At 48.5% G+C, this 12,490-nt stretch overlaps 1 protein-coding gene across 47 annotated transcripts in view; it reads right to left on the reverse strand.

Moving 5' to 3' along the window:
* Tcf7l2 (transcription factor 7 like 2) overlaps window positions 1-12,490 on the reverse strand; it is a 187,922-nt gene that overhangs the window by 24,728 nt on the left and 150,704 nt on the right. Inside the window, exon 1 of one of the 47 annotated variants that reach the window (XM_041660834.1) lies at window positions 8,771-8,896. The exons of the other annotated variants lie outside the window; for them this stretch is intronic. Coding sequence (XP_041516768.1) covers window positions 8,771-8,893 — 123 coding nt within the window. The 5' untranslated portion in view covers window positions 8,894-8,896. Of the gene's footprint in view, window positions 1-8,770; window positions 8,897-12,490 lie in introns of those variants that run through there. 47 annotated transcript variants of the gene reach the window in all.

Below are 12,490 nucleotides of genomic sequence, written 5' to 3' on the forward strand. Positions count from 1 at the left end.
GGGGTGGAATCGCCTACCCCAAGTACCTCTAGGAGGCAGACTGGCTTCACAGGTGAAGGCAGGCAAAAAGAAATCTTCATTTACAAGAAACCTGGAGAGCCAGCAGCGCAGCCAGCCTCCTGACCCACTCCCTAACTCCACAGGCTCTTACACAGTAGGCTCCCACCCTTTCCCTCAGTCTGGATGGCAGACTGAACTTTTCCAGCTGCTCTGGCCCAGCCAGCACCTGCATATTTTATGCAGATCACCGCAGCCCTGAATCATTAGGAAGCCATCAGGGACCGCTAATAAATTAACTGGATGATGATGAATTGGGCTAATAAACAGTATGAATTTGAGAAATGGGCAGTTCCAACCAATAAAGTACAAGTGTTTGTATGCTGGGGCAAGGTAGATGGTGAGGAGAGGCAGAAAACAGGAAAATAAGAGCATCTCAAACCTTCCTCACCGCCCTCTTCCCGGCCTTCCCCAGCACTCACCTCTCTCCACCCCTGGCTCTGGCCCCTCCCTTTCTATGCTGTGCTATAACTCAGCCCAGCAAGATCACAAAGGAAAAAAAAATTAAGCTGAAACAAGCGAACTACTGGGCCATTTACTGAGAGTAATCCAATTGCAAAAAACCCTATTCCCAATAGGGGATTTTCACTAAAATCCTACAACAGGGACATTTAACCAGATTAGGTACCAGAGAAGATAAAGAGGCTAGTATTAGATGATGAATGGATTAGAGTCAAGTTTCATTTCAGAATGTGTCTTCATTTCCTTTTATTACTTCTAGGAAGGGCACAAGTTGCATTAACATCAAGGAAAAGGAATTGCATTAAAAGCAAAGAAGGCAGGTTCCAGCACTGCCCACCAGCGCCTCGAGTTCAGGGACCACTGAGCAGCTAGCTCTCTTCCCGTGTTCCCTCCTGCCTCCCTGTTTGGCTTTTTAAATAGATGAGGAAGGCATAGAACACAGGAAGAGCAGCTTCCTACCAAAGCTGAGGGTGGCAAAGGCATCGTCAAAAGGCATAACTTTCCCACGGCACGTTAGCAAAGAAAAACAGTCTTTCTAGAAGACTCCAAAGAGCATCTCCAGTCACTTGGTTTAGAGCTTCCTATGAAACCATAACTCTTCCAGAGAAAAACAGCTGGCTAGTTGCTCAAGGGACCTGGCTACCATTCTGTAGATGAAAATGATTAAGGTTTGAAAAGAGTGGCCTCAGAGTCAGCAAGCAGGGTGGTGGCCAGGTGGGGTGTCTGGAAGCAAAGGGTTGCCTGTGGCCATTCCTCCTGGAAGTGCACTAAGTGTACTAAGGGCCCTTCAAGAGGAGACTCCCAGGAAAGTCTTCTGTCAAGTATGACTGAGGAGGAGTAAGGGATTAGTTCCCATCGCAGGAGAAGGTAAGGAGGGTGAGGAAAAGAAAGAGACAGACAGGGATGGAGTGGGAAATACTTGGAAGGAAGGACATTTTCAACTTGACAGCACATGGGGAAGGCATGCACAGACCAAACATGTGGTGTGTTTATCAACTGTGGGGGTTCATTGTCACTGTCCTGATTAGCAAAAGTTGACAGGGGACACGGTGGTCCTGTCACCAATCCCAAACTATTTTCTAAGCAGGATTACTAGGGAGCATGGGGCACAGGGAGAGATGACAACAATATTTGGTAACAGTAAGATGGGTGAAGAACTTGGTCCTCCAGGTAATTTTAACAAAGCCCAAGCTCAGCCAATGCTCCTGCATCATTCGAGAGCCTAGCCCAGATTACACTCCCCAGTAGTGCTACGGAGCAGGGGGTAGAGAGAGTGGGAGACAAATGAAAACTTTAGGTGCTACCTGACTTTAGCAGTGACATGGGAGTCTACTAGGCTACAACCTTGACGACATAACCAGCAGGTCCCCAGACATGGCATGGCCCACTGTCTATCCAGGCTGCTCTCAGGAGAGGAAGAACACCATGATCAAATATGCAGAAAGCAGGGTCTGCCTTCACACAGCCTGCCAGTACCTGGATCCCTTACAACAAAGGGCTTGCTTCCTGTAGACACCTGTGTCTCTCTAGCCTTGGACCAAGGTCCTTTCTCTCCATGTTACCTTCTTTCCGGAGTGGAGCGCCCACCTCTCTTAGCCCACACAACACTTATCCTGAGAGACAAGGCAGTGAATCCTGGCAATGTCCAGCCCGTTCTAGGAAGTAGGTACCATCTCAAAGGCCACATGAAAGCCACCAAACTGAAGCATATGTGGTAGAACACGACAGAGCCAATCAACCAGAGGACCTGGTTTCTGGAAGGGCTGGGCTCCGTCAATGCTAACCACTCAGAATCAGAGATGAGTGCCGGATGGTTTGCACAGGCGCTCCAAAGCTCTTGCAGGCACCATCTCAGTCACAGCAGTCTCTTTAAGATGGATTTTAGGCTGGCTTCTCAGACACTGGGAATGAGAGCCGTGAGTTTCAGGAGGGCTGAGATGGAAATTCTGCTTCTCCAGCCTGGCCGAGTAGTGTCTCCCCTCCCTACCCTCTTCTCCTTCCACCCCCTCAGTATCCTTCATTTCTGCCTCCAGGGACGTACCGTGCCTGGGTGCCTGTCCTGCAGGGTTATGAAGATTGAATATGATTGTGCGTGCACAGTGCCCTACACAAAGGCAGATACACAATAAACACAAAGGAACTTGGCAAATGCAATCTAGATAATATACATGGTTTGGTTAACCACTCGGCTAATATCTCCCAGTTCAACTCACAGAGGGACAAGTGCAGCCTCAGAACACGCCCTTGGTTACACGGGAAAGAAATCACCACCTAGACATTGAGCGTGGATGATCTGGGCCCTCCCTACCCAAGTCACACATCCTTCTTAAAATATGTGGTATTTAACAAATATATTTGAATAGCACACGGAGGGTGGGGGGGGGGAAATCACTTTCCTGTACCAGTGATAAGACTGCCATGGAGGATCTCACAATAAAAAAAAAATGACAAAACATACAAACACATGGAGATAAACAGGTCCTCTAGAGTCGGGATGAGAACATTTAAAGCAGACTGGCAGAGTGAAGGAAGATATTCAAATCCATTCCCTCTGCCTCCCTGAACAGCTCTCGTTTCTTTAAATCTTCAACATTGGGCTCACTCTAGACACTGGGAGGAAAGTAACTTCACTGGGGGGGGGGGGGTCGCAGTCAAGGTCCCAAAAACGCATCATGGGGGCTGAGAGGGAAGGCAACATTTCTACATCCCTTTCCTCATAGACAAAAGTCCGAATTTTAAGACAGCCACCTGTAATGTAAAACCCGTTCATCGGCTTCACTGTGGTGGATCTGTAAAAGGACCTGGGTCAAAAGATCTGTGACAGCTAGCTCATGTTCAAGGTCATGGTCATGACGGTCAGGGATGACTCAGTGAAGAGCCTACTACCAGTAACACCTTCAGAACATCACAAAGCTACGCATGGCTGTGCCACCAGAGAAACCAAATATCCGTAAGATACTCCGATTCTCCATAGCATTTCAAAGCTAGGATACCACAGCTCCCCACACATTCTGCTCACTACCAGGAACTCACCTATGCGGCCATTTTAAGCACCTTGTCTTGCTGGTCCCAGAGCAAGAAAGGAACCAACCAATGGCTACACCAAAGCCCTGTTACCATCCTAGAGCAGCCACCCCTGCTTCTTAGCGCCCAGATGTGCACCCCTGCCCACCGGTCACATCGACTCAGTGCGGCCACACGGCACGCATAATGAACAGCTGGCCTCTGTTATTTGTTCCCCACGTCAGTGAACACGTATTTCTCGCACACCTTGGTAGAGTGGTGTTTCCAAACCTTGTGGCACCCCAATTCCTCCACCATTCTCATGCCTGTAGACCAGAGTGGCTGGGGGCGGTAACTGCCGTGCCGATGGAGCAAGCAAAAGGCAGCCTGGGAGATCAGCCTGTGTCAATCTCCTCTAAACACAGATGCTTCGGAACTGAGAGGAAATCAGTCACCCAATGCAAAATCAGGCTGTCTCTGGGTCCCCTGCCCCTCCCGGACCCCTGACTCCACCAGGCAAGCCCTTGCACTGGCTTCCTTCAGAGGGGCTTTTCCAGCATGGGGCTGGTGAGTAAAGGTGGGAGCAACCAGGGCTTTGAACAGGCTGTCTCAGCTCCCCAAATACAGCCGGGCCCGGCAGAGTTTTGGTGATAAGAGCTGCATGTGGTTAGCTCCGGGCTTACAAGAAACCAAAGAAAATAAACAAGATATCTAAAACCCTGAACTCAGCAAAGGAGGCAAACACTGTGTGCACGAGGGACCAGAACTCGTCATCCAAGTTCCTGTCACTGGTGCTCTGTGCTTTCTTCTGGACAGACTCCCAAGCCCCAGGTGAGGCTCTCCTTGTTTCCTTCATTAAACTCCAAGTGAGCACGGATAGTGAAGAAAAGACTCTTCAGTGGCCCTCAGAACACACAAAGCCTATCCACCCATGCGAGTATTCATCCAGCTACAGTGGGGGGAGTGACCCTGTGGGTGCCCTTTGACCCCTCAAGAGCCCTTAGGTTTAGCGTTCAGCAACTTGACCATTGCCAGGCACCATTCACCCTCCAAACCCTGCTCAGAAATCGGGACCTTCTGTCCCTCCAACAACCACCCTCTGACCCCAACTCTTCAACCTCCTAGACGCGGGAGCTCCCCATTCACCTCTGCCGCCTATTAATCAAAAACAGTGGAAACAAATGGCGCCTCCTCTTCCCTCCTCCCCACCACCCCTTCTTGTGCAGAAGAAAAATGGGGCCAGAAAGCGCCTTGAAGGAGCCCAGCACAGAATAACAAAGGGGACAACCAGGAGCATTCTTCAGCCTTCCCTACCCTCAGTGTGGATACCAGAGCTGTCCACGACCCCATCTTCCCCAGGGCACCGGGTTTCCGTGCAAACGGGGTTCACTAGTGTAGCCACCCGTTTCCCTGTCTACTATGGCTGCGTGGAACACAGTAGACTGGTTAAGCCTTCACGCTGTGGTAACACAGAGTGCTGGTGAGGAGAGCAGGGGTTAACTGTTTATAGCCATGGACAACTCTCGGGCAGTTCTGCTGATGCCGTTTTTCTCGGGCCTTGCGTTAGAAGGTGGTAGGACAGTCAGCCAGTGGAACCCTACTGCCCCAGCAACTGGCACCCCAAACACCAAGCAATACCATCTGTAAGATGTCCTTCTGTAAGGAAGGCTACGGGGACATGCACCAGCTGCCTCATCCCAAACTGGCTGGCTAGCATCTTGCATCTTCAAACATCATATGTAACAAGGAACGCTTGGTCTTCCTCACGAACACGCTTCTTCAGACCTTTCCACATTTCCCTCAGCCAGGAAGACCCAGCACTGTGGCCAGGGTGTTAGCACAAGCTGTGTGTGACTGCTGTTCTTTTCAGTTGAGGGGCTCTGCTCCTGGCTAATCGTGCATTGCGTTGTGTGCAAGGTGTCTGTGCATGGCTATAATGCTGCAATTGAAGGGAATAAACGAAAGGGGGAAGGAAGGTTTCTCTGAGTTTGAGTTTTACAAAGAGAAACAAGATGAGAAAGGATCTGCCTGTGAGAGGAAGAAGAGAAATAAATGGCCACCAACCTCGACCATGCACAGTCTGCGTGTCTGGCCGGGTGCTATGCCAAGTACCTACCCACCAGGAGGCCAAGTTTCATCTACAACTGAGAGCCCAAGTGATGGCTGGTGTTTCTTATTCATTCTGTAAATCATCAATCTCTGCCTCTGTGTGTTTCTCTCTCTCTCTCTCTCATCCATTTAGACAGAAACCATGCAGATATCCCCCCTGCCGTCTATAAAATTCTGCCGACTCATAGTTTCTCATGGGCTCACAGGCATTAACACTCTCCTCACAAGGAGATGACGGGGCAGGAAAGGCAGAGAGTGGGCAGAGGTGCAGTCTGTTTCCTTCAGAGTCTCACACAGATGCACAGACACCATGCTGGCCCAAACCGTCCTCAGACCTGGCCCCTTCTGGAAGGGGGGGGGGGCTTTCCCATTATCACCCAACTGCTAGCACTCCAAACAGACAGCCAGTCTCAATAGCTGAGAGCCTAGACAGTCAAATTCAGCAGTTTCTGGTGACCCTTTTGTAATGCCTAGAAAGGAGCCGGGGAGCAGTGCTGTTGGGGTACACAAGCAAAGGGGGGCTTCAAACCTAGCAAACAGAGCTGTACTCCAGGTGTCTGGCTTTGTGCAGAACTGTAGCCCAGGTCCACTCAGCATAGCTGTGCTCTCATAGATAGGCTCCCAACAATCCCTTCCAGTTCAGTTCATTAAACATAATTTATAGCCACTCATTCTCATTTATTTTCCAATAAAGAAGGAAACATCCCCATGCCTCCCCCAGCTAACCTTTAAAACATTTGCACACTTAAGTTTTGGCCCACTGGTGCAGGCTAGATTTCCAGGGCTTTCCTCCTGCCTGCTTCTCTCCGGCACCGTCGTTCTTAACAGGGTCTGTGGGCAGTTCTAGTCCTTCACAGGTCTCAGAGCTGAAGGAGTAGCCACTTCACCCCTAAGTAATTTCCCAGGAATTTGCGACCTCCACCCTCCCACCCAATATTTCTCCACTACTTGGGTATTAAATGATTAGCGTTAGCATAATCAATCTTGTTGGCCGTCTGGGCGTGTGGAGAATGTTTGGGAACTGGGTAAGAGGATACAGCTGTTTCGAGAAGAGCCAGGAATAAATTTAACCTATTCCAAGTGAAGTCCTCCAAATGTTCCAATGGGAAACAACTTTAAAATACAATAACAACTTCCAGGCCACCATCCCCCTGAACACAACAATCCCAAAACCTGGGGTCCCTAAACACAATAGAAAGGAAATCACCCATTTCAGCTGGAAGTCAGTTTTAAGTGCATAATGGTTATTATATCCTGGGAAGTTTAAGGAAAGTAAGGAACAAAATCTGACACCACCTTCTGAGTTTACTTACAAGGAAGGGACAGCTGCCTGAAAATGCCTTTTGCCGCATACGGCTCCCTCACCAGGGACTACCTTAGGAATTTCGATCTGGGTTGGAAAAATCATGCTTGCTTCATAGAGCTCATTAGCAGTCATTTTCCTCGGAGGGCAAGCCTAGAGAAGGAAGGCCTGCTCATGTGGTCCAACAAACACAAACCCAGACTCCCAGAGGCAGGAAGAGTCACACACACATGCAGAAGGAAGATATATGGAGATGCCGGCTGCTCCATTGTGCCCTGCTAATGTCCCAAACTTCGGCATCCTTTCTTTTAAAGGACATGTAGAATGAAAAAGCGAACCCCTGGAAATGACCTGGAGTCACTATGGGCCAAGCAGAAGCAGACATGGTGGCTGCCCGAGATTAGTGGCAACGCTCAACTTTTTGAGTCCTCCAATGTGGGTAGGAGTACGCACTGGATAGTATAACAAGACTCCACCACATTCCACAGCATTACAGAAAGAATTCCAGAGCACAGCCCAGTGGAGCTCCTCACCAACTCCAAAGCACCAAGGGAGGGTTGAGAAAGCAAGGTTGCCATTTCGGCTGCTTCCAGAAAACGCCAGTAGAACAGCCTGCTTAAGACAACATAAGGGTTGTTTATCACGGAGTTGAGAATCCGCCTCTGAAGAGCAAGTCCCTACTCTCAGAATGGAAGCTTAACCCTTCCCTGAACCAGAGGACAACAAAGTTCTAAGTCATTAGTGCAAACAAGGGACAGAGATGTTTTGGGAATCTGGTGATCTCACACAGCATCAGCCAGCACCCTGTCCCCACAATTCCTGTCAGTCTTCATGACTAGGTTCATGACTAGGCTGCAAGAGGAAGCAGCAGAAGGACGGTCACACGTGTAATTGCCTCGTGTTCCACGTCACAGACCCATTTACCAAGTTAGCTTTTAATATGACAATCAGTGGGGTTTTAACAGCTGTTCTCATAGTCTGCATAATGCTTCATTTCTTTCCGGGAACAAACAAAAAACAAAACAAACAGTTTTTTTTTTTTTTTTCAATCTGACCAGGTCAATCACTCAAGTACTTTTATTTGGCCATTCAACAACAGAAAAAAAAAATCGTAGCAATTATAAAGATAATGAAAGAATTGCCTGCAGATTTAGGAAAATATTTTCACTGCCTATGGCAAAAGGTACGACCCAGAGCTGGAGTGGATCACAGTGTACCCTTAGCACCACATCGTCAAGAGGAGCTGTCCTGGGTCCCACCGTCAGCCTTCCAAAAACAGTTTTCTTAATTAAATTTTGAAAATACAAATGCCACCAGCAATACCAGGGCCTGGAAAAGCCAGCATCTAAGTCTGGAAAGTGAAAGCAAACGCAACCCAAGACAGCAGCAGAAAGTTAGCACTGAGTATGCAAAGAGCCACACACTCGGTGGAGAGCAGCCTGCTCCTGGAAAGGTCCGGTCCCCTGCCACGGAGAAGGCCACTTCCTCTCTCTGCCTGTGGTAGCGGCCCTCTGGGGTGGGTGACACTACAGTTCACTTGCTATGAGCTGTAAGAACTGGGATGAAAGTCAGACTCTCTCTCCTCCCCATCTTCTTTTAACCCTTTCTCCTCTCCCCCAAAAGGATGCTGCAAAATCCCACAGGGACAGGGCACAGCCTGTGCCGACCGTTCATTCATGCTTGTTTCGTTCTGCTTCCCATTGTCTGAGGGTTTTTGTTTTAAGTCTTTTAAAGAGGAAAAGGTAGCACCGGTCTCATGATCAAGACCATAAGTGTGGACACAGACACACACACACACACACACACAGGGACGGACACACACACACCACTACTCACCCAGCAATTCAAATTGAGGTGCCAAGCGCCCAACTGCTGCAAGAGAGAGACCCCGGGGGCCACTGCTCCTCCCTTCCCACTTAAATCCTCCATTCCCACTAACACTGAATCCCTGGGGTACATAATAGTTCTGCCTTACCCTCTCTCCACTCAAAAAAGAAAAAGAAAAAAAAAACTTTCTCTGTACCTTCAAGATGGGACTAGACCAGCTTTTTTCTTCCTCCCTCCCAGATTCTCTCACTCTTCCTCTTCCTCCCAGCCCCCCTCCCTTTACACAGCTCACTTAAAGAGCCAGAAAAGCCAGAGGTGTCTTCTGGACACACTCACTTCTTCTGCATAGGACGGCTTTGCAGTTCCTTCCCCCTGAACACCCTCCCTGACAAAAAATACTTAAAAATAAATTAATAAAAACACTTAGTTATCTAATTCAGCTGGCTGTAGCATCAATTTAATTTTGTTTTTTAATGTAAACCTCCTTCAACTTCCTAATCTTTACCACTCCAGGATCTATGAAGGCAGGCGGGGAAGGCCCATTCTCCCGGACCAGCCCAGGACACCTAAGAAAAGTCCCCCTCCCTCACCTTGGGTGGCAGGGACAAAGCTAAGAGTAGCAAAGAAATTACGGTCAGCCATGAGGGAAAATGATCAACCGGGGCAGCAGGCAGGCACTTTACCTGCAAGATTGTCAAATCCCTCAAAACAAATTTCTTAGGGACAGGGCTACAGTGGGAGAGAGGGAGGGGGAAGAAAGAATATTTTCTTGTCACGGTGACATGGAAGTGACACCTTGTAAGGCCCTGCCTGCCACTCGTGCCCACCCTCTCTTCCTTCCCCGAGTATGAGGCTGCCTGATTTTCAGGTGACCTTCTTGAAAGCACAGGAAAGCAGACTGCGTTAGCTGATGGATACCAGAGCTTTCTCCCAGGAAGAGGGAAGAGAAAGAGAGGGAACAGAAGTAAAGGAAAAGGGCTGCCCCTAACTTACTTTTCCTGGGGCCTTCAAAAGATCCAGGGTCGGGTACATTGGTGTGAGTTTAACCTAATTTGAGTTGAGACCCTGAGATAGAACAGGCCTAAAATGATCCCCCTTTGCATAGGCAGAAGAGGGGGATGCAGAGGTGTGTTGCCCAGGGTGGTGTTGAGTCACACAACAGAATATCTAATGGACTGAACTCCAGAATTAGCTCATGCTCTTTGAAAGCAAACACACAGCTCTAGTCTGCAAGCTAGGTTTGCCTGGCTAAAAGCAAGACTAGTGGCCAGGATTTGGTTTCCTGGACTCAGGACACCTGACTTTAAGAAGGAGCTGGTTTCCCTAGATTGCAGAGAGTGCCCAACTGGCCCGCTGTTTATCTCCAGGGCCACAGAACTGTAGGTCTTTAAGCGATCTGTTAATACATGGGGCAAGTTAATCCCCCTTACCCCACCCCCAAAAGGAATCAACCGAAACAAGGATTGGAAGGGCTTGCGGCTAGCAAAAAAGCAGGACCTCTTCATTTTTTATTCTCTTGTTTAAAAAAAAAATACCACTCTGTGGGCTCTTTCTGGACTTATCTAGCCTTCTTGCGAAAGTGTGGAGCAGCAATCTTTAAGGCCCTTAATACCAAAACAAAACCCTGACATTTCCCTTCACAAGGCAGTAACAAAAGCAATGAGGTTCCAGTCTGACAAGTAAAAAGCCCCAACCGCAAGTCCCCTAATTGCCTTCCCTCCCTCTATTCACCAAGACCACCACACTCCCGGCAGCTGCTTTTGTGGCCCCCGCAATTTCTTAAGTAAACTGCGAGTTCTCTATCTGCTGATGGACAGGCTCGGATCACCCAGCAAGGATCACCTCAAAAGTGCTGCCAACAGCATGGTAACGCGGGCTAGGAATTTACTTCCCGGGTTTCTCAAAGGTCAACGGAAAAGGAAATTGGGAAAGAGCCAAACCGACTCCAGTTTCTTCCCCCTTTAAAAGAGAAGAGGTCCCTCAATTCTCCGCAAACTGAGAGCTTCTCCCAAGAAAACTCCTTCAGGGTGATTTGCTGTCCAGGGGCACTGTCCAGAACTAATCCTCAAAGCACCTCAGCTTGGCACATACACACCCATGCTTAGAACATTCCACTTAAAAAAGAAAAAAAGCTAAAACTTTCTCAATCCAAAAGCAGAGAACAGTCATTTTTAGCAGGGCATTTACGTAAAATCCTGTGCAGGAGAAAGAAGCAGGGGCCAGAGATTGTCCATCCACGTCCCGTGATCCCCATCTCCAGGCAAAGTTTGCTTTGCTGATTTAAATAAAGAAATCTGAGATGCCAGACAGGGAAGTTACAAGGACAGAACAGCAACTTTGGAGGATTAGGCAGACATGTCTAGATAGGAAACATTTACCTACAGGAAAGATGTGTCTCTCCATGACTCCCAAACCTACATATCCACACAGGACAAGGTGAAAGAGCATGCACTCGATGAGGATACTTACGGCTGGGAAGGAGGGGGACTCAGGAGGGTGGAGACTGTCGCTAAACCCCGTGAGTGTAGGGATGGATAACTTCTAAGTGCAGACACTTCCAGATGGAACAATAATAGGTGGAATGAAGACACCCTTCTTCCTTTCCTTCCTTCCTCCCTCCCTTCCTTCCTCCCTTTTTTCTCCTTTTAATCTTTGTTGTTATTATTTTAAATGAGACTAAAACAAAACAACTCCGTCCACCTGGACCTTAGCAGTCAAAGTACACCAATCTTAAAGTTACTGCGCAGTGAAAGCAGGCATGGCCTGGGCAGGGCACGGAGCATGCAAGGCTGGGCACTCGGGGCACATGGCTTACCATCTAGGGGTCGCCGCGCTGTCCTTGCCACCACCGACTCGCGGGCATGCTGCCGCACGGATGGCCCAGGCCCGCTGGAGGGCAGCACCCGCCCTGCAGCCCGCGCAGCACCCGCCCTGCAGCCCGCGCAGCACCGGCAGCTCCCAGGAGCAGCCCGCAGCAGCCTTGCCGCTCAGGATGCTCAGGCTCAGTTCCATTCACGGAGAAGCGCACAATAACCGGGATCTCCCCCGGTTCCACAACAATCCACCCCCAAAAGAGGGAGGGGGCGTTATATATATATAAAAAAAGGCAGGGCTTTTTCCCTCTTCTCTTTTTCCCCCCCAACCCAGCATTCAATCAAAAGAACAAAGCCTGATATTTTGTTTGCCGACTTGGCAAGCATAAAAGCAGTTTCAATAATCCGAGCGAGTTCACCTAAGTTAGTGAAAGTGACATTCCGCAGATCCGCGGTGAAATTAAGCTTTAATGGTTATCTGATGCCATTCGGAAAAGGAAGAGGAGGAAGCCAGCTGAATTTAGATAAAGTTGGAGTACCACTTCACTCCCAAGGTCCCCCCCCCCACCTGAAAGAATCCTATAAAATTCTTGACAACATTTAGATCTTAATTATCTCGCTGAATTCTACTTTTTGTGGGAGAGGGAGTACAAAAACCAAATTACATTATTAAAAAACACTCCTATGTACGAGAAGTCACAAGGAAACGCTGTAGAACAATTTTCATGACTAACTTTAAAAAAAGAAAGAAAGGAAGAAAAAAAAACACTACCAAAACTTGTGGACGTGTTTCTTTAAAGCAAATGGTCCTAACACATATTAAACCACGGCTGTGCGTCTTCTAAGCATCGTAGGAAAAATGACTATTGATCTTCAAATAGCGATAATTGAAAAGATCAAAAAGATTAAACAAAAT

The sequence above is a fragment of the Microtus oregoni genome, unplaced genomic scaffold, assembly GCF_018167655.1.
Source record: "Microtus oregoni isolate MIOR12 unplaced genomic scaffold, Mior012 000012F_ref0000307, whole genome shotgun sequence".
Lineage (NCBI taxonomy): Eukaryota > Metazoa > Chordata > Mammalia > Rodentia > Cricetidae > Microtus > Microtus oregoni.